At 53.1% G+C, this 21,403-nt stretch overlaps 3 protein-coding genes across 3 annotated transcripts; 2 read left to right on the top strand and 1 right to left on the bottom strand.

The window, feature by feature from the left end:
* Window positions 1–561: 561 nt before the first annotated feature.
* FRS3 (fibroblast growth factor receptor substrate 3) lies at window positions 562–9,782 on the bottom strand. Its single transcript, XM_012640819.1, has 7 exons — window positions 9,693–9,782; window positions 7,900–8,041; window positions 6,785–6,873; window positions 5,641–5,827; window positions 3,180–3,341; window positions 2,184–2,332; window positions 562–1,903 (listed from the first exon to the last, which is right to left on the bottom strand). Exons 3-7 carry the CDS (start codon window positions 6,848–6,850, stop codon window positions 989–991), a joined length of 1,479 nt encoding a protein of 492 aa, XP_012496273.1. The 5' UTR covers window positions 6,851–6,873; window positions 7,900–8,041; window positions 9,693–9,782; the 3' UTR covers window positions 562–988.
* A 2,296-nt stretch (window positions 9,783–12,078) lies between these two features.
* On the top strand, window positions 12,079–17,539 carry PRICKLE4 (prickle homolog 4 (Drosophila)). The gene is made up of 8 exons (XM_012640883.1): window positions 12,079–12,122; window positions 12,762–12,910; window positions 13,431–13,538; window positions 14,205–14,342; window positions 14,634–14,837; window positions 15,326–15,530; window positions 16,015–16,581; window positions 17,511–17,539. Exons 2-7 carry the CDS (start codon window positions 12,779–12,781, stop codon window positions 16,386–16,388), a joined length of 1,161 nt encoding a protein of 386 aa, XP_012496337.1. The 5' UTR covers window positions 12,079–12,122; window positions 12,762–12,778; the 3' UTR covers window positions 16,389–16,581; window positions 17,511–17,539.
* TOMM6 (translocase of outer mitochondrial membrane 6 homolog (yeast)) lies at window positions 16,589–18,154 on the top strand. The gene is made up of 3 exons (XM_012640884.1): window positions 16,589–17,059; window positions 17,511–17,611; window positions 17,834–18,154. Exons 1-2 carry the CDS (start codon window positions 16,932–16,934, stop codon window positions 17,605–17,607), a joined length of 225 nt encoding a protein of 74 aa, XP_012496338.1. The 5' UTR covers window positions 16,589–16,931; the 3' UTR covers window positions 17,608–17,611; window positions 17,834–18,154.
* Window positions 18,155–21,403: the final 3,249 nt, after the last annotated feature.

Below are 21,403 nucleotides of genomic sequence, written 5' to 3'. Positions count from 1 at the left end.
GTGAGGCAGATTATCTAGTTACACATTACACTGTGTTTTTTCCTTTTGCTACAATCCTGGGCTTTTAGTAAAGTCCTGTTTAAAGGTCTGGACTTGACTCAGCGGTGCTGGGGGCAGCTAAGTAGGATCTAGTGTCTGCCTTTGGGCCAAGGTGTTAAAGGAGAGCAGTGGCCCTGGGGCCTGCCCAGTGGGTGCAGAATCAGACAAGGAGAAGGTGACTCTTGCATAGCAGCCCCCCAGGCCATACTGCCCCCTGCCTGTCGCCAGCCCCAGAGGGTCAAGGTCCTATCCCATTAGGGCAGTGTTCCTCACAGGTCCTCTCTCTGCATCTGGGACTCCAGCCATCCCGGCGCTTTACTTCAGCAGAGCATCCATCCTGGCAACTTTAAGTTCTGGGCCAGGACTTCTCGGAGGAGATAAAGAAATAATCACAGACTTGTTGAAAAAACCGCAACCGCCCCAAATTTCCCAGAACGAAGCCCCTACCTCTGTTAGGCCTGCTTTACGCCCACCCTCGACCACACCAGAAAAGATTCCATAAGATGATATCATCGACTGAGACAGAATTTAAAAATAATTATATTAATAATAAATATGTTAAATACATTTAAAACAATAAATAGAAAAATAAACTGATAAATAAAATCAACAGGTACAAAATGTTTCAAAATTCCAACCAAAAAAAACACACACACGCGGCCGACAGACGAGACAAAGGACAGAATGGAGGGCGCTAAATGCAACCACGGGAACCCTTCACAGTTACGTCCCGGCTCCCTCCTCGCCTGGTCACCCTCTTCTCTCCTCAGCTTGGAGACCAGGACACTCAGTGGCCCATATCTTTGGGGACTCCGGCCAGTGCAGGGAAGCACCTGGTCCCACCTCAATGCTTCTGCAAAGCAACCCTGAGCCCTGGGGAGGGGGTTCAGAGGACCGGAGTGTGAGGCGGGTCACGGTGGGGCAGAGGGTGGTGAGGACCAGGACGTCCCTACAGAGGCAGGTCAGTGCTGTTGTGCCGGGTTTTCCTGGCAGTGCCATCGTCTCGGGGCAGGGCCCTCTGCAGGTTAGACATAGCCACGGTCTTTTTGAGGTCAATCACGGCGTAGGAGTCTGAGCTGCGGGTAGGGTGGGTGGTGGGCACAGGGGCTCTGGGGCCCGAGGGATTCTGGGGCCCCTTGGGTCGGTCTCCACCCCACCCCTTTAGCTCCACCTGGATGTAGTTGAGCTGCCTTGGGGGCTCGGGGCCCGGCCGGCAGAAATCAAAGTTGAAGACCCTAGGGGAGCTGCGGCGGCGGGTCAGTGGCACAGGGAAGCTGCCGTGGCTGCGGAGGGAGGCCCGGGTGCTGGTGGGCTTCTGCAGCGGGGTCTCGTCCTCCTCACCATCGGGGAAGCCGTTGGAGGAGGGTGTGAGCCCATCCCTCGAGTCCCCGTCATCTCCGGCCTCCCCACCCAGCTGCTGGGTGTTGGTCTCCCACACAGGGGGCAGCGGGGGCAGGTTCTCATAGTGCAGCAGGGCAGCCCGGCGCTGGGCGAGGCCGTTCCAGCCCGGCTCCTCTGGGCTCAGTCTCCAGCCGGCCCCTCGCCGCAGCCCCCCGCTGACGTTCTCGTAGGTGCACTTGGGCTGGGCTGGGCACTCAGAAGGGCCCTCGTTGTTATTGTTGTGGTGGGGAGGGTCATGCAGGCTGGGACAGAGGCCCTGGCACTTCATCATGTGCCGCCGAGCAGGGGTTGGGCCCAACACGAACTTCACCTGGCCCGGCTGCAAGAACACCTGTGGGTCCCGTTGGTCGGGGCCTCGGGCCTGCGGGGGGAAGGGTGCCTGACCCTCAGGCAGCGGCTGCAGGCAGTGCCGGCTCCTGCGGTGGTCATCCTCGCTGGCGGGCGTGTTGACATAGGTGTGGGACTGCGGGTCAAGAGCCCAGGTGAAGCAGGAGGGGCCCAGGGCAGGGAGGAGGGAGAGAGCAGAAGGGACAGGATGAGAGGAGAGTGGCACAGGGAAAAGGGGTGGAGTTGCTTCTCCCCTGTCCCCCCAACCTTCCAGGGAAGCTGCCTCCCTTTCTAGGGACAGGAAGGGACCCTATCAATTTACTTCCCCTTCCCTTATGGGGAGGAGGCGGTCATCCTTCCCATCCGCCATCCCCGCCCAGACAAACGGGGCAGGGGCTGGCCAGCTGCGTGCTCACCTGCTCGTCGGGGGCAATGAGGGCGTGGGTGGACTCTTCCCCAAGTGAGGGGTGTCGCAGGCTGCTTGTGGAGAGCCGGCGGGGAGCTGAGAATCGTGGGCCCTCTCCAGGGCAGCCATTGGAGAAGCTGGAGACAGTGTAGCCTAGAGCTGGGCACAGGGGAGACAAGGCCAGGTGAGGGGACTTAAGCCACCTGACAAGCACTGGCAGCTGCGTGTGTAGTGTCTGGGACTGTCCAAGGGAGGGGAGACACCGTCAGGGCCCCCACGGGGGTAGCACCACTGAGCTGGCAGCACCCACTACCCTTTCCCTTTCTCTCTGCTTTTCAAACCCTGCCCTTTCTCTCAAGGCTCAGCTTGAAGACCCCTCCCCACTCTCTCCACTGCAGCCTTACCTGCGACACCTAACACACCTTGTCATCCCCGGACCATCCCTTTGCCTCATTCCAGCTCAGCCAGTGAGCTCCAGGGAAGCTCCTCAAACAGGGACTGTGTTTCTATTTCTTCTGTCCCCCACAGGCCAACCCAGGGAGTGCAGAACACTGAGCGGGTGCTCGGGCTGGACTCCTTGCCTGAACAGGCAGAAGCTGCAGGAACCTCTCCGGAATGTGGCCATGGCCAGGGACGCCTGCACCGGCAGCCGGAAAAGGTGTCCAGACATGACCCAGTAGACACAGGAAGGAAGCAAAAGAGCTCTAGAGTGCCGTTTCTATGGAAACCCAACGTCTTCCTGTCTGTTTCCCGACCATCAGTCGATACATCAGGCCCAGGACTCAAGCACCTCAGCTTGAGTCACCCGACTGGCCCAGCCCAGGACGTACGCATCCTCAAGAGCGGTTCTGACCCTGGACGACTGTCCTGGAAAAGGCTGGGTGAGCCAGCGCCCCACCTGCCTGCTTGACTCGCCCTCCACGGCTCGTGCTTCCCAGGCCTGTGCGTGCGTGTGTGCGCGTGTGCACGTGCGCACACTGGGATACTGAAGGTGGGACCTCCTCACCGTTGGGCGGCTGGGGGGCCCGAGGGAGGTCGAGCTCGGCAGGGTGGCTATTGCGGGTGATGATGACCGGCTCCTCCATCACATTGATGCTGTTGCACTGCATCAGGTCCTGGAGGAGGTTGAAGATTTCCTCAGCCCGGGAGCACTTGAATGCAAATATTCCTGGAGGAGAGGAAGGAATGAGGCTCCTCTGACTCTGGGCTCCATAGGGAAGGACCAGAGGAGCTCAACAGGTGCACAAAGTGCAGGAAATGTCCCTGAACTCCAGTCCCAGGCCTGTAGGGGGTAGGAGAGCCTCTCCTCATCCTGAGCATTCTTTCCAGAATCATTTCTCTAGAATCCAAGAGCTGGAGGAGCTGGGCCCAAGGTACCCTCCTGCCTCTACACTCACACAATCCATTACCAGAGTGTTTGGTTTTTTTTTTTTTAAGAGATGGAGTCTTGCTCTATCACCCAGGCTGAAGAGCATGGCACAATCAGCTCACTGCAGCCTCGAACTCCTGGGCTCAAGCAATCCTCCCACCTCAGCCTCCCAAGTAGCTGGGACTACAAGTACGAGCCACCATGCCTGGCAAATTTTTTTCCTATGTTTTCCAAGACGAGGTCTCACTGTGTAGCCCAGGCTGGTCTCAAACTCCTGACCTCAAGCAATCCTGCTGCCTCAGTTTCCCAAGTTGCTGGGATTACAAGTGTGAGCCACCACTCCCTGCGTCATCATCTTAAGAGTGAGTACTTCAGCTATATTACTCTGAGGTGTGATCATTTTGTGTGTGTGTTCAGGGGTAAGGGGAAGAGACTAAAAACCGAAGTAGAAGAGGATAGTGTCAGATGAGTGAACATTCCCCCTCACGTGTTGCCTCTATCTTCCTCCGCCCACCACCCTTGCTCCCCAGGAAAATAAGTTCCACCGGGGCACGAGCCCTCAGCTCTCTGCCTGCTTAGCCTCTAAGCTCTCTGAGGGCAGAGGGTCTGCCCTGGTCACTGCTTGATCACTGGAGACTTAGTCCAGTGCCTGGCCAGAGAGTGAATGCCTACTGTGTATTGGTCCCTGACATCACAGAGCTTAAACGCTGGTGCGCGAAGGAAGGAAAGACGGCAGACTAGCTAAGGACAAATATGGCAAGACAATCGACAATCGAGGGGCTCCGCAATGCAGCCAGCCCTACAGCCCTTCAAACTCCAACTGTAAGTCGAGGTCCTGGGCACAGCAGGACTGGGCTAAGCACCTGTGACTCGGGGGATCCAGAGATGCCCTCGGGGTACTGGGCCTGCCTGGGATTCTGCACTCTCCTCTGTAACAGTGGGACCTGGGACTTGGGGGAATCTTCCTGGGGTGTGCGTGTGCACATATCCACAATTAGAATAAATACAATTAGGCTGGGGAACAGGACAAGTCTGGTTTGCAGGAATGGGATGGGAAAGATATAGGGAAGAAAAAGATCTATTCTGGCGAGATATGTCAAGGGCTAGAAAAGACCAGGAAAGCCTGGAGTTTTAGGAGAGCCCTGTGTTGGGGCCTAGGGCAGCCCCTCTGGGATCACAAACATCCCCAGGAGCAGGGAAGCCTCTTCCTCCCCTCTCTCTACTCACCCTCGTGAGCTCCACGGATAAGACACACGGAGGGGAGGCTCCTCCAGCAAACACAACCTCAGAGGCTCACTGTTCTGCTGGCAGCCTCGTCAGAGAAGCTTGTTCATTCCACCCAACACAGTCATAATCCCAAACTGCATTTAACATAATCCCATGCAGAATTCCTTTTGCAGAGCTTATGTCTGGCTCCTAAAAGATAAACCCAGACCACGCCACTCCTTCAAAGAGCCATGGCTGGCTCTAGCCTCGACCTCATGGAATAACCCACCACCTGCCCTGACCTCTGGCTTCAGGGGTGAGAGGGGGAAAATACATCACACTCCACTGCCCATAGGTGATGGGGGACAATGATTAACCTCTTGAGAGTTAAAATGTACTTTAGGGCCCCAGGAGGCCTGCCTCTCTAAATCTCTCATTCCCAAGCCACTAGGCCCCACAGTAGCCAGAGTTCCCTGCCCGACCTTTCTTTTCGTTATTCCAAGGTATATAATCTGGGGCTCAGAGAAAAGTGCCTTCCTACTTAGGGGGCAAAGGAATCCTTCAAACTGGAGTAACAGAGGGAGGAAGAGCACCATGGGCTGAGCAACAAATGTTCCCACAAAGGGACTGGACCGGAGCTGCAATGACTGAAGAGGAAGAATACTGGCCTGGGAGTCCACTTGGTTCTGCGATAACATGCTATGTGCCATTGGCCAAGACCCTACCCCTCTCTGGGAAGCACATGTCAAATCTGAGGGCTGGGTTGCATGTGAAGGCCCATTCTTGAGTTCCACAACTTCCCGCAGTCCCCTGAAGTGTACCTTCCACAGTGCCTGCCCCAGGTGCACAAGCCCCTATCCCAGGGTAGGGCAGGGCAGGGCCTGGTACTCACCCTGGCCTGTCTGACATCGGCGGCCACTCTCAAAGGAGAAGAGGTTGGAGTCGTAGCCATAGCGCCGCAGGCAGAGGTAGGGCCAGCGGACAGCCTCCCGCCGGTGCAGGTGCAGCACCAGCTCGTTCTGCGTCAGCTCCATCACCCCAGAGCCCAGCTCCACCCCCTCATCATCCACATTTGTCACCTGCAGGGGACAGCAGAGAAGGGTCAATGAGTGAGTCCAACAAACGTTTGCATGGGTCCCTGAGCCACTGGGAGGCGGTCTGATGTAGGGCTAGAGCTGGGGTCCAGGGGTCTCACCTGATGCTACCAGACTCTCCTGAGTGCCACATGATTACTGGGGAAAGCACGGAGCAGTGCCATGGACCCGCAGCCGTCCTCCGGGCAAACCCTCCTCTCCAGGCCTCAGCTTTGTCATTTGGACAGTGAGAGAAGAGGTAGTTGACCTCCAAGGTCAAATGTTTAGATGACCTCAGACTGCCTGTGGTTTAGCATTCAAGGCTCAGATATTAATGAGGAAGGGGTTCAATTGTAAATTCAAAATCTTAAGATCCTGGGGAGTCAAGCTCAAGGCAGAACCCATGCATACTGCTTCTCCCACCTCCCCAACTGCATGACCTTGCTGAGGGCCCCCTCTTTTGGTGGGCGGGAGAAACACGTGCCTCCACGCCCCCAGTGTGAGCAGGGAGGAGGCGGCTCCTCCTACAGGCAGGTGTTTTAAGGGGCGCAGGCAGGTCCACTGGGCCTGCCCTTGGCTTCCCAAAGCAAACGGCAGACACGAGAGGAGTGCTGACGACCATGTGCTAAGTATTTAAAATATGTTAACTCACAAATACAGACTTCTTGTTTTCTCCAAAAAAGGTATATATAAAGTTACCAAAATATACTGACAGGAGTAAATGCTCTAAAAGCACCATTATGGCATTTCTTCATTCTCGTTAGTATTAAAAGCTACAAAAATGGCAGTGGCCTGGGCCTCTTTTCCTCAGGCCACCTCAGAGGGCTTGAGCTAGAGAAGTTTTAAATCAGCCCACAACCTCAACCTATCATTTTGTTTTCTATAGGGAGGCTGGGGCAACTCCACTACATGGAGCCCAAGAGGCCATGTTGGGAATGCAGGAGAGAAGGCGGCTCTGGGTACCTTGAACTTGGTGGGGTGGTTGTCTGGGACACTGTCTCTGTTCAGGCAGCTGCAGCAGCTCCCCATGGTGTCAGAGCAGCCAGCTCGCCCTAGAGAAAAACATAAGGGATAAGCAGGTCACCATGTCAGTTCCAAAAAGCCCTGCTCCGGGGAACTTGGGCAAAAGCACCTCATTGTGATCACCTACTCTGTCCAAGAGACTGAATGACACAGATCCTCCCTCAAGGAACTCACACTCTGAATCCAGGGCCAGACACACCTTGGATAAACATTAATTCAAGTTACAATGTGTTAAGGATTAATGCTGATGGGGGGAGGGTGGAGACAGCTTCTCGGAGGTAACATGTGACATGGACCTTAAAACGTATATAGGATTCTGACCCATGTAATGACAGAGAAGGGAGACCTAGGCAAGAAGAACAGCACGGATATAAACAGAGGCACAGAAGAGATCTGCATCAGACGGAGTCAGGTGCCAGCCCAAGGCCTCATTTGGATTCAGCAAAGAAATGGTCACTTGGGAGTCCCAGACACTTTGGCCTGTACCTTTCCCTTTTCTCCCCCACCCATTTCACTTCATTCAATTCTCTTTTTTCCTCCCTCATCAGCATCCCAATATCTACCTCAAATTTCTCTCTGTGACATCCTCTTCAAATGAGTTGTTACATTATAATCAGAAAGATACATTCAAAAGATTGAACATTTGAAATACAGCACAAGTTTTATAACCTCAATTGGGTATTTCTTCATTAAAAACAAAAGTGCTGGGATTGCTCCCCTTTATCTGAAGGGGAGACCAGGGGCCTTACTATTTGGCTTTTCCTTCCAGGATTCTGGTACTCGGATTATATGTTATAATAGTCAGGCCTGTGCCTAGGATGAAGGGGACACAACCCAGGCTTGAATGACCTAAGGGAACAAGAAACACATAGACCAATCCCAATTGTGAGTTTTAAGGGTCTGCAACTTACTGCAAGAAATGAGTCTGTAGGGATTAGCTATCCTTCTACAACTCCTGCTGAATACACAGAGCCTTGACAATTCAGTGAGCTGCACCCTCTGTTCCTCCCAACTTGGGAAACTCCAGAAATCGGACTCCCATTCACAGCTCTTACCTCACCCAGGCCATTGGGGAGCTGACCATGGGAGGGGCATGAAGAAGATTCCCACTTTATTCCCCCTGTCCTTGGTGGGGTGTCATGGCAAACAGTCTGCAGAGAAGTCACCTGGATCCCTCAGGACACACCTGGGGCTCACCTAGCACAGGAGACAGAGACCACAGATTAATGGAAACCTATTCTCACCCCCAGCTGTTAATGAAACTGACCTGCTGTCAGTCCATCCTACCTGGTATCTGTTCCAGGACCTAAAGGGACAAAAACACCAATGAAGAAAGCAAGATCAAGAACAAAGGGACCACAAATTCTAAGCCCCATAGTCCCTGAGAGGGACAGACTCTCCTAGTGTCAATGAATTTGAAGTCTAAGATAACCCAAAACCTTTTCTATCACCTTTAGATCCCCTTCTGAGTCCTATCATAACCCAAACCAAAAACACCACCTTACCTTTGCAGAGAACTTTAACTCTACAAAGAGCTTTCTCAAAAGGAGACTATGACATAGTAGAAAGAGCACTGGTTGAAGATTCAGGAAACCAATGTTCTAGTCAGTTTTGTTTCTATCAAGTATCTGGGAGACTGTCAAGTCAATTCCTTACCACTCCTTCCAACTCCCGCCCCAAGGCCTTAGTTTTTAGGGGAACCGTCTCTAAACTGTGGGGTTTCTAGATTAAATAACTTCTAGAGTTAAGTGTATAAAACAAACATCACGAAAATGGACATATTCCTCTTCCGGGACAAGCTCCTTTAATTTCACATTTGGAACCTTGATAGATTTTCTGATCCCTAAGCTCTTAAAGGACTAATTTTAAACATAAATGTTAACAATAAGCCAAAATTTCTGGGCATCTGAGCCCAAGGCAGACAAGTCGACAAGCCAGGACTCCAGAGATTCTTGAAAGCCCACCCTCCTGCTCTGGAAAAACAATACTTCCCAGGGTCCCCTGTACCCTGCATCCTTGGACAACTTTCAGGTAAAAGGACCCCCATTCCCTTCCTCTGGCTTACTCCGGAAGGTGGAAGCAGGCTGAAGGAGGTGTGCACAGACCAAAGACAGGTCGCAAAAATACTGAGCCTTGAGCCAGCAATGAGCGTGGAGGGATGGGAGAAGTAGGAGGGATGTGAAACCAAGAACTATGGGGTGCAAGATGGGGGAGGAGTTGCACTTTTCCTATCATCATCTCTTCAAGATATCAGGACATAACAGATAGCCCATTGATGGGGATTACATCAGGCAGGATAGGGGTAGGGGCTCTGGTCTAGGATAGGTGTGGATTGGGGGCAGGAGTTAGAAGGGGTTATGGGGACTGAAAATGCCTGAGAAGGCTTGGGGGGCACATGGGCAAGAATTTTGGATTTGGGCATTTTGGTTAGTGCAAGGAGAGAATCCGGAATATGAAGGAGCGGACGAATTTCAGGGCAGTGGAAGCATTTGGGGGCGTCCAGGAGAGAATGGTGCGTCTGTGGGCGAATCAGGGGATTTGCAGAATGAGTGAGGGGATTCTGAGGGCTCCAAGAGATGCGAAGGAGAGCCCAGGGTGGAGGTGGGAGAGGGTGGGGTTTGGGAGTCAGAGATAGATTTAGACTGCACGACTGTCAAGGGGTATTTCTAGACACCCGTAAGGAATCAGGAGGTCGGGGTGCGCGTCGTCCCTGGATTCCCGCCCCCAGCCCCGGGGCTCCACCGCCCACCCGCCCGGGGCTTCCTAGGGAGGGAGCGGAGATTGCGGCGCGGCGCGACGCGACGCGGCCTCGGTGGAGCCGCATCGTCCCCGCCCCGCCCCGACTCACATCGCCCCGCTGCCCGGGCGGCGCCGGGCCCCGCTCCCGGGTCCCGCTGCAGCAGCCGCCGCCCGCCCGGAGCTAAGGCCTCCCCGCCCCGCCCCACCGCCGCGGGGTCGGAGGTCACCGGCAACACCAATGAGGCGCTGCGGGCGGGAGGACCCGAGCGGGGCGACCGGTGCGCAAGCCTAGAAGGTCCCTTTGGAGGACTTTGCAGTCAGGAGCAGGGAGCATGCGCAGACGCCAGAGGGCGCTCCCGGCCAGCGGCTGAGCGAGCCTGGCGGGAATGGGGCGGGGCCTGGGACGGGGGCGGGACGCAGAGGCGGGGCTGAGGAGACCGGCGGTGGAGCGTACTCTGGGGAGCCGAAACGGGACAGAGGGTGGGGGGAGAAACACGAATGATAGGGGAGGACGCCTGAAGGGACAGAAGGGAGAAGCGCAAGATGAGGGACCCCGGAAAAGGGCTGAGGCGAGGAGAAGAGGCTGGGGGCCCACTGGGGACAAAGGGGAGGGACCTGGGGGAAACACAGGGAGAGGGGCGGGGCCAGGAGACCAGAGGGCGGGTCTAGGGGGCCCCGGGAACGCAGAGGGAAAGGTCTGGGGGCGCGGCAGTGCGTTTCTATTCTGCCAGTGGTGGAGAACCCGGCGTAAGGGCGGCTGCTTGTGTCTGCTGGATGCCTGCGGGGGCGCAGACACTTTCCACCCTGAGATCCCACAAATGCTTTCCTTCGGCCCGGGAGGACGGGCGGGGCTGCTGGGGGCGTGGAGAGGAAGGGCCGCCCTATCAGGGCGGGTAGAGGCTGGCGCTGAGGCCTCGGGTGGGGACTGAGTGAGGGGCCACGGCGGGGTCGGTCCAGAACAGCCCGGACTCCGGCGCGCAGCGAGGGTGAGACCCCAGAGGACTCCCCTCTCTTCCCTTCAACTCCCAGAAGCCAGACAGGGAACCCCAGCGGACTCGGGAACCACACCGTGTCCCTGCCCCGGAGGTGGGCCCCGCCAAATCCTAGAAAAACTTGGGGGATTTGTCGAGAGGGCACTTGGCAGGACCGGGCACTCCCTTTGCTTCTCCCTCCTACTGTCCCGGGAAAACTTCCCATTCTTCCACCTCCCTAGGTCCTAGGGTCTCTCGTGCTCTTCCCTTCAGGGCAGAGGTGGGTTGGGGAGGTTGAGCTCCTGAGCCCGGTTGCACCTGCGTGGTGGCGGGAGGGGGTAGGGGTTGGGGTGGGGTGGTGATTCAGCCCTGTCCCTTATCTAATGGGGGAAGGAGAGGGGAATTATGGAAGGAATCTGGCATGTTAGTAAGGTGGGTTCCAGTGCTAGGTGGAAATGGAGTTTGGCCACCCTTGGTGGGGGGATAGGAGGGTGGGGGGAAGGGGACTGATTGCTGAGCATTGTTTCTGCGTTCACGCAAACTAAAGCTAACCTGGAAGCGGGTGCAAGTCTCCTTCTGGGCCCCAGATTCCCCCTCGTTCCTTGCTGCCTGGAGCAGGGGCAGAGCTGTTAGGGAAGTGGCTACTCCTGGCCCTGAGTGTGAACAGCCCATCCTGGCCACCTTCCACAGGAAACCTGACCTGAGGGACAGAAGAGGAAGGAAGCAGGTGGGTGTGGAGCCAGGAAGGAGGAAAGGGTGGCACAGGACATTTGAAGGGGGTGGCGTGAGGAAGGGTTTAGGGCTGGGAAGCAATATAACTGTTATGGTCCAAACCCTGGCCCAAACCCCAAAGCTGGGTCTTAAAAAAGGCCAGGGATTTGATGATGGCCCTCCTGTGCCCAGCTGCTGTCAAAATCCATCCCTGGCCAGGTGTGGTGGTGGCTCACGTCTGTAATCCCACTACTTTGTGGGCTGAGGCAGGAGGATTTCTTGAGTCTAGGAGTTTGAGACCAGCCTGAGCAACATAGCAAGACCCCATCTTTACCAAAAAGCAAAACAAAACAAAAAAGAATCTATCCCAGCTCTCAGAGGCTACCTCCTCCTAAGCTTTCCCTTAGCCTTCTAGTGTGATCTTGGGTAAGTTGATTAACCTCAGTTTGTTTCAACTGTCAGTAGGATAATAGAAACTATCTCATAGGATTATTGTGAGAATGCAACATATTATTTAAAAAATCTAAAGTAGTCCTTGGCACAGAGTAAACATTACGGAAAAGTTTGTGCTGGTTATTTTCCCCCCCAGGGTGTATATACATCTGCCCATAGCTCTGGTCCCACTCTACTTGATTTCATCTCTGTCTTACCCACTAGACTAAGAGCTCCTTGAGGGCAGGGCTCATCTCTTCTCTACATTAAGAGTCACTCTTTGCCCCCCAAATACTGTGATCATATCAGGACTTGCCAAGAGGAAGGCTGAAGAGATGCACTTGGATTATCCAGTGAAATTGGTGCTATAGATAGAAGATAGAAGTGCAAGATTTTCTTCTGTCCTTGAGGAACTTACAGACGAGGTGAGGAGCTGAGAGAGATGCAGGGTACAAAGAGAGAAATGTTAGGTGCTAAATCTTGGAGCACCAACTGTATTTACTTCTGGAGCTCATAGAAAGGGGAGCTGGGATGGGCCAGAGATGTGGAGAAGGGCTTCCTGGCAAAGGGGTCCTTCAGGCAGGCCCAAGCCTATAGAGCAGGAAAACCCGGGCCTGTGCGGGGAGTTGTGAGGAAGCAGGCTCACTGGGACAATGAGTGCACAATAAGGCCGGGGGCTGGGGAGGCGGGCAGTTAAGGCTGGTGAGGTGAGGAGGGAAGGGTCAGCTTGCCCAAAGGCTCACCAGAAAGGCAAAGTGCCTTCTCCTTCCACTGTGGGCCACCTTTACCTTCAGCCCAATCTTGGGAGACCCCAGAATTTGAACTTCAGAAACTCTGGAGTCGAAAGGCCTGGCCTCAAGTCCTGGCTCTGCCACTTACTAGCTGTTTGATCTTGGGCATACCATTCATGCTCACTGATCCTCAGTTTGGCCATCTGTAAAATGGGGATAATACCACCTAAGTCACTTGGGTGTTGAGGGGATTGAGATGATGCCTATAAAGCACTTAGCACTGCCTAGCAGATTGTAAGGGCCCAATAAATGGAGATGTTCTTATTGTTTTAGGGTAGACTTTGCCACCAATGTCAGTGCTGAACTCTGGCTGGCCACACCCAGAGGACAGCCCCACCCCTGGGGAGCCACGTCCAGCAGCCAACTCAGACAGTGACTCAGGCCACCTGCCAGGGGAGGACCCTGAGGATACCTCTGCTCAGGTAGTAAGAATCCTGCCCTTCCTCTGAGACCAACATGCCCTCTATCCTTCAGACCTCTTCTTTTCCACCAACCAGGAGGTAGTCTGCCTTTGTGCCTAACCTCTTGTGGCCCTTTTCTTTTTTCAGGAATTCCTGTCTCTATACCTCCTTAGGACATATGGTTTTGACTTTAAACTCATTCACATGAATACACATTACCTCTCCTAGGTGGTCTGTGTTTTCAAAGCAGACTCTAGGGGCTTTGGCTCCCAGGAGTGAATGGGGTGGTTTCAGGCATAAGAAGCGAAGCTGTTTTGGGGTGTGGGGCGTCCCCAGCCTCCCTCAAGGAAGACCCGAGAGGCAGGAGTGAATCAACTGTCCTTGCACTCGGTTAGGATCTGGAAGGAGGACTCTCCAAATGGAGGGGCATGCTTAGACGTCGCTCTAGATTGGAGGAGAGGTGGCCATGAGGAGGGGGGAGAGAAGGGGAAAGGAAGGAAAAACCTAGCTCCGCTCCTCCTCTTCTACCCTGTCTCCTTAGAGTCCTGCAGTTCTCAGCTTGGGTCCCCCTTTTCTGGACACCAACCAAGCCCCCAAGTGGCCTGGACTTCCCACCCTCCTGCAGCAGCTCCCTCCACAGGACAGTGATGTGGGTCTCCCCTCCCCATCTTCGCTTGCGCCTCTCTCTCCCTCTCCTTACTTACTGTGGAAAGAACCTTCGTCCAGAAGTCAGAGGACATGTATTTAAGGCTCAGCTATGCCACTGTTGGGGGAAGTCATTCCCCACCAGCCTGAGTTTTCACATCTACATAATGGGTGCAGTAGCATCTGCTCTGCTCTGCCCAGCACAATGCTTAGCTCTAGAGCAAATGAGAAAATGGACATGAACAACTTTTGAAACAGCTCATGGAATGTACAAATGTAGAGAGTATGGTGGTTAAGTATTTATTGAAGCCCTACATGGGCCCGGCTTAAAGGCTTACAATTCAATTGGGGAGGCAAGACAGGAGTATATGAAATAATACTAAGCTCTAGCTCATTGGGGAAAAGGACCTAAATATATGGTGACAGGGCTAAATGTTGTGGGACTGTCAGGACCTGAGTGATGACCATTCCTGGGGGTGGGGCGAGACTGAGGTGGACTTCCTCACGCTCTTTTCCCCCGCCCTTCTCAATGCCCTTCCATGCTGCTGTCTCTTGCACACCTCCCTGAGGTTCTGCAACCTTTCTGTGGCCCCGCAGCTAAGCCGCCTTTCTCCAACAAACCCCAGTCCGCTGGGGCTCTCCCAGTCACAGTGGAGGCCTGTTTCTGCAGGAGCGCTACTGCCTGGCCCTTGGGGAAGAGGAGCTGGCTGAGCTACGGCTCTTCCGTGCGCGGCGGAAGCAGGAGGCCCTGGGCCAGGGGGTGGCCCGTCTGGTACTTCCCAAGCTTGAAGGACACACCTGTGAGAAAGTACGTAGTGCCTCCCCCGCAAACATTTCCCTTCCTCCATTCTCTGCCCTCTCACTTCTGCAGAAGAGGCTAGCTTCTAGGGCTCTGGTTGGAAAACAGGGTTTAGGGATTGGTAATTTGGCAAACGTTAGGAAAAAGAAACCAAGTTTGGGGGCTCTTGATGGAGGCTGTAGTGGGTGCGCGCTTGTCAGGGTATGGGGAGAACAGGTTGGGGTTGAGGTGGAAGAGCCGCCGGGAGGGAAGCTAAGAGGGTGGCGCCAGCCTAACCAGCCCAGCGCCCCCGCCCGGCAGTGCAGGGAGCGGCTCAAGCCAGGAGAGTACGGAGTGTTTGCAGCCCGGGCAGGGGAGCAGCGCTGCTGGCACCAGCCTTGCTTTGCCTGCCAGGCCTGTGGCCAGGCCCTGATAAACCTCGTATACTTCTACCACGATGGACGTCTCTACTGCGGCCGTCATCACGCCGAGTTGCTGCGGCCGCGCTGCCCCGCCTGTGACCAGGTACAGCTCCAAGAGGAGGGGTACGGGGCGGGGGAGCGGTGTCTGCCCAGGGTCCAGAGTGGCAGGATGTAAGGGAACACCCTCCAGGACCGAAGCATCCCCCAGTATCGCGGAGTTGGGACCGCAAGCAAAGTCCCTCAAATTTTCTTGGACTCAGTATTTCTCTGGAGCAGGGACTCTTGGACAGATGTTCATCTCAGTATGCTAAAGTGCCCGGTGCTGTGCCTGATCATGCTAGAAATTCCCTTAATGTCAGGTAGAGCCCTGGGTTGGGGTTCCAGGCGGCCGGGTGGCACTTTGGGCTGTGCCACCTGCTATCTGGGGGATCCTGGCTAAGCCAACCAGCCCTCCCCTGCGTCCGCGAGTGGCTGAGTAGATCAAATGGGAATGTCTGTAGACGTGCTTTAGCGTTAACGCATATAAGGCGTGGTTATTGGATAAATGAATGAGTGAATGAATGAATGAACCGTTCCCTCCCTCTCTCCCAGCTGATCTTCTCCCGGCGCTGCACAGAGGCGGAGGGACGTCGCTGGCATGAGAACCACTTCTGCTGCCAGGACTGCGCCGGGCCCCTGGGCGGGGGACGTTACGCCCTGCCGGGGGGCAGCCCCTGCTGCCCCAGCTGTTTCGAGAGCCGCTACTCGGGTGCGGGCTGGAGCCCTGCCGGGGCTCTGGAAGGGCGGGCGTCCCTTGGTAAGGGAGAAGGCGCAGATCAAAGCGGAGGGGGCGGTGGCTTTGGCTGGGCTGAGGAGGGAGTTCTCCCGGGTTGAGACCCTCGCCCCAGTCCCACATCGCCCCAGTCCCACACCATCCCGTCCCTCCAGCAGCCCCTGTTCCCCCACCGCACCCCCCCGACCCGAGCCTCGGGGCCCGCAGCTCTCACCGCGCGTCCCTGGCCGGAGCGCTCCAAGGGCCTCCCGAACCCACCCCGCGCCGCGGTCGGGGCTGCAGCGCTGAACTCGCTCCCAGGGGAGGGACGCGTCCGCCCTCTGGTGGGCGGAGGCGGGGAGAGGCGGGGGACCCTGGAGAGGACTCCCGGCGGCGGCGGCGCACAAGGCCCGGGGATGGGGCGGGAGGCTGGGCCCGACCCCCGCTACCTTCAGTGGGTCGCCCCGCCAGGCTCTGGGAGAGGGAAACCTGGGCTCTGAGATGGGCGTTTCTGACCCGCCCGGAACAGAGGAGACCGGACCCGACCGAACTGAAGGAAGGGACCGTGCCTCGCAGAACGCCGTGACCATCTCCCGAACAGCCCTTGTCGCTGCTGCTGGCGGTCCAAGCCTGGAAACCCAGACGGGGCTGCTTGGATCCAGCCCCGAGCAGGAGACCCGAGCTGGGGACAAGGCAGCGGCATCCAAAGGGCGGGAGCAATACCGCCTGGAGACGCCCCGTGATCCCAGGGAGGATGCCCACTGCTCCACCTGCTCTTCTTCCTCCGACTCGGAACCCGAAGACTTTTTCTTAGGCCAGCGCCTTTCCCGGCTCTGGAAGACCCCCGGAACCCTCCAACCAGGGGACGGCGACACCTCCAAGAAGCACTGCACCATTTGCTAGTGGCGCAGCCCAGAGACGGGTGTGAGTGGGGAGGAAGGGATCGGTAAAGCAGAACAAGACTGTCCTAGACTGAATGCGATCAGGGGCACGCCTGGGGGAGGGGGCGAGACGACAGATTTGGAGTGTGCCCCCTTCAGGACAGCGCGATCTATGACTTGATGGAGACTTTGGGGGAACCTCTCATTCCCCAAAGGTACGCTTGCCCTGCTTATCTGCCCCTACGCCCACAGGCTGGGACAGCCTCGTCCCCGCCATCTCCCTCCTGAGCCAATTAAGTGTTCACTGAGCACGCGTGACTGGCTGGCTGGAGAGCCGGAAGTGGGACCGGGAACCCGCTCTACCGGGGCCGCGCTCCTCCCCGCGCAGAGTTCGCGGACGTGTAGCCGGGGCTGTAATTCTAGTCCTGGGCGTCGTACCAAGCTAGGGGAACGGCGCCCTCTGCCGGCCAGTAGCCGGCGGAAGTGCCAGACCGGAAGTTGCGTGATCCGCGGACGCCGATACGGAGTGTCGTGCGAGGCCGGTGTGGAGCCCGAAGGTACTAGTATGGCTTCCAGCGGGGTTGCAGTGAGCACTGCGGGCCCGGCAAGTGAGGCTCCCGAAATTCCGGACAACGTGGGAGACTGGCTTCGGGGCGTCTATCGCTTTGCCACCGATAGGAATGATTTCCGGAGGTAACCGATCCCGGGGAGCTTGGTCCGCTCTGGCCCTCGCGTCCGTATACGCCTGTATTTCCCCTTCCTTGAGAGGCTGGTGCCCTCGGGGTATTTTGGGTTTGTGTTTTAATATTGCCAGTATAGCGGGCTCTTCGTGGCTCTGACTGCCGAGGCCTTCGACCAGGAGCTGGCTTTCTGCTGCGATGCTTATCTATAGACAACATCACCCTGCCCAGGGGACTGGAGAAGAGGCCCCAACACATAAACTAACTTTTCGGCCCCGAACAGGTGTTTAGCTGACCTTTATAGGTGATCCTGCTCTTATTAGGCACAGAAACAAGCCCCAAATTCCCCTGCGGATCGTGGGCAACCTGCCATGCATGTAACCATGTTATCAATACTTCAGGAAGCCTTTCCCCCCAGTACTTTTCTTTAACCTTAGAGTTAATGAAATACATTGTTTTTCCAGGAACTTGATCCTTAATTTGGGACTCTTTGCTGCGGGAGTTTGGCTGGCCAGGAACTTGAGTGACATTGACCTTATGGCACCTCAGCCAGGGGTGTAGCCAGGTAGGTAAGCACTTAACTACAGCAGTGTCCGGAGGCTGGGAGAAGCAATAATTTGTATCAGTTATTCACTAAGTGTAGGAAAGAGAATGCATGTAAAACCCATGGCTATTCCTAGATAAGTGTGTTTCCAGATGTTGCAAGGGATCTAAATATCTCTTACCAGTTTCCCACCAGTGCTTTTACATTCCTAATGCCACCTGTTGTCCTGTCATCTGATTGCAGACAAATGGAATCCTGTGCTGTACCCGAACCTTCCAAAAACAGAGCCTACAATCTGTGACCACCACGAGACACGTCCTGATGGCAGCTGAAATGTGATTCAGATGGGCACTTTCCCGTTCCCGGCTTGGTTTCCTTTTGTTCCCAAGTCCACTCAGAACTCCATTCTCTGGTCAGCAGTCAGGCTTCAGCTAAAGCATTGCCTCTGTTCTGTAAAGTTCTATACATACTTCCTAAGTTTCTGCGGAGGGTGATCTTTGCTCCTATCCTGAGGAATAACAGTGGTGTTTTAACAAATATCTGAAATAAACACTGTACACAAAGATAGCCATTTTATTCTTTTAATAAGAAACTTCTTACAAAAACAAGGTGTAAAAAGTCAAGATTACAAAAATCATAAAAACATGATATATATTTCACACTCGAGAAATAGGAACAAGCTCCAAACATGGATTGTAATAGAGGTGGTTTTTTTTTTTTTTTTTTTTTTTAAATGGAAACTGTAACCACCATACATTGATGTTAACATAGCATGAAGTTTATTCTTGGGGAATTTCCACTGTTGAGTAGTTCTGGGGGAAGAAGCCATTTGGTGTTGCATAGCATTTTAGTGTACCAGGTGGGTTTTCCAGGCACCAGGGAGGCATTGTTGCTGGAAGAGACTGAGGTTTGGTGGCAGAAAGAGGACAGTGATGTATAGGAGGAGACAAGGTATAAATAAGTCTGGGCAGTAGGCACTAAAGTGATACTGCTAAGGAAGCTGCTTCCTTTAAAGGAAATAGATGTTTTCTGACCCTAAAATTCATGGTAGTGCTACTGTTCCGGGGTTTGCGGTTTTGGGGAAATGGAATATGTAAGGAACTGGCAATGGAAAGACTCACGTAGCCATAGAAAGAAGTGGAGATAGAGATAGGTTCCTCATGGCAAATTTCTTCTAGTTGATTTACTCCAATAGGCTTTTTTTTTTTTTTTGAGACAGGGTCTCACTCTATTGCCCAGGGTAGAGTGCAGTGGCATTGTCATAGCTCACTGCAACCTGGGACCAAGTGATCCTCCTGCCTCAGCCTCCCGAGTAGCTGGGACTACAGGTGCGAACCACCACACCCAGCTCATTTTTCTATTTTTTGTAGAGACAGGGTCTCACTATGTTGCTCAGGCTGGTCTGGTACTCCCAGCTTCAAGCAATCCTCCCACCTTGACCTCCCACAATGCTAGGATTACAGGCCTGAGCCACCTTGCCTGGCCAGCATTTTTTTTTTTAAATACTGCTTTCATGTGCCAGGTCTCCTATGGAACTGGTATAGGATTAAAGGACATGAATAGGAAAGGGTCAGTATAAATGGCCTAAATGTTACAGCTGACAGATGTTGTCTCTAGCAATTTGTTTACTAAAGGTAAACAGGACAAAATAGTCTTTCTTGACCCTGCTGGCATAAATCTCATTAAGAAAACTGTTCGGGAATTAGATTTTTTTTATATGTTAAAAAAATCCCTACTATTGTCTTATGAGTATTAGTCTGATAGATCTTATCTGACAGGAGGAGCCAAGACCCTTTAGCCACATCTGTCTACATGGGATCACAGATGCTCTAAGAAGTTTATATTTTACTGAGTATTAAGATGAAGAAGAGTCACATATGAGAGCAAGGCTTAGGTTTGAAGCCATGAAGCCTCAAACGCTGACCAAGGAGGAAACTTTTAAGCCATAGCATAGATGCTAACCCATCAAATCTGCATCAGACTACTTCCAAGGCAAGAAATACCAGCACCTCCTGTTCTTTATAGGACTGAAACTTAGATTCTTAAAATCTGCCACCTGATCTACTCATAATTGTGAAGTTTTCTTTGATAAAAATTTCCAAAGTTGACAATCAAAATCCAGCAAGAATTAAGAAATGTTACCTTCCAAAAGCAAAATCCAAACTTCACTCAAATTTTAATGTTTTGGCTTCAAGTAATAATGTTTACTGTTGGTTGGGTTTTAAAGCCATAATGCTGGTTGGGTACAGTTTCATTTAAACTGGCTTGATTATTCAAAGGGATACAAATTTATAAATAAAACCACCAAATCTACAATTTCCAAAATTTTGATAAATCATTAATTCTGTAAATGAGAGTGCCAGCTTTCCCCATTGCCAATGCAACATTCTTCCTAAGGGCTGTCACTTTTCAGCCCTAGGTAGTTAACATTTAGTATGAAAATCTCTAGCTAGTTAGATTTTAAATGAAATATGCCAGCAGAAGTATGGAAAGAGTCCACAAAAATGACCGCTTGCTTCAGTGCTATAGTAGCTATGGTGTATTGAGAGCGGTGTGTGGGCTGAACATGAATACAGTGGTTAAAGTCATAGCCCTAGATCAAGAGAATGCTACTAAATTTGTAAGATATAAACTAAATTCACAGTCATATTTAGAAGGCGCTTTTCAGCTTTAGTGCTGTCTTTTAAAAGAATCCGAACCAACAGAGAGATGCATACTTACCTGGTTAAAAAACTAAGTGGCCATGGCAAGTTTTACCCAAAGGTACCACCTCTTCACCTAATTTGGTGAGTAACTAGGCTGAGGGACCCAGTTATCAAGTGTGCTTTGAGTGATGAGCTTTTTAAACACCCTTTGGGGAAGTCTCACTAGCTCAGTGGAAACCTTAGGTTGGAGTAAAATAGGCAGGCTGTAAACAGTTAGCACCTTCCATAGCCACTGGGCACCATGCTAGTCAGCACCTGCCAGGGAAAGAGTGTGGAGGCCTGGGGCAGGGTCTTTGTGCCTTCTCTTTTGCATCACTACCTTTATATGTTACACAGTGAACTGGCTTGCCTTACAGTCTAAAGGTTCACTGCTTCCCAACACTTTCGTGCAAAAGAACTTCAGAACCAACGAAGGTACCACTTCAGGAGGAACCATTTTTGTTTGGCTTCTACCATGTTGCCCAGCATTAGTTATTGTTTTGATAAAGACTAAAAAGCCTTTTCTGAACATTTGTGCTCTCCCAACCAGCTGGAAAAGCAACCCTTCCATTCATAAAATATAATCCCAGATAGGGATATAGTATACATTTAAGAAGGGGTAGCCCCCCAGCCGGATTTGAAAAGGCCCGAGTTAATGTTTGGAACATGAAAAGGGTGGTAAAAAGCAATGGGGTACACAGTCTGCCTTGAAAAGCAGCCATCTGATGAACAATCACAAATACAAAGAATCTGGACATTACAATAAAATTTTAGAACTTGCTGGTAAGAATAACTTGCATTCACACACGAGATATGAAATGCTGTCTAAAAGTCTGTGATACCAAATGTCCTTTAAACACTACACAGACCCATTTGCCCCTTGAAATGACAAGAAGGAATCTTCTCCCTTAATGTTTTTGATCCCATGCAAACAGTAATTGGGTACAAGGCACCAAATTTTATGAATTGTATAAAATTAGTTCACAAAGCTTTATCAGTAAGTAAAACAAACTCCATTTCTCCCTCCCTGTCCACCCACCTCCAACCCCCCGTAACTACTATTCTACTCTCTGCTTCTATGAGTTCAACTTTTTTACATTCCACATATAAATGAGATCATGGAGTATGT

This window comes from Propithecus coquereli, unplaced genomic scaffold, assembly GCF_000956105.1.
Source record: "Propithecus coquereli isolate 6110/MARCELLA unplaced genomic scaffold, Pcoq_1.0 Scaffold158, whole genome shotgun sequence".
Classification (NCBI taxonomy): domain Eukaryota; kingdom Metazoa; phylum Chordata; class Mammalia; order Primates; family Indriidae; genus Propithecus; species Propithecus coquereli.
The sequence above is the reverse complement of the archived record's forward strand: the minus strand, read 5'-3'. Positions and strand labels throughout refer to the sequence as shown.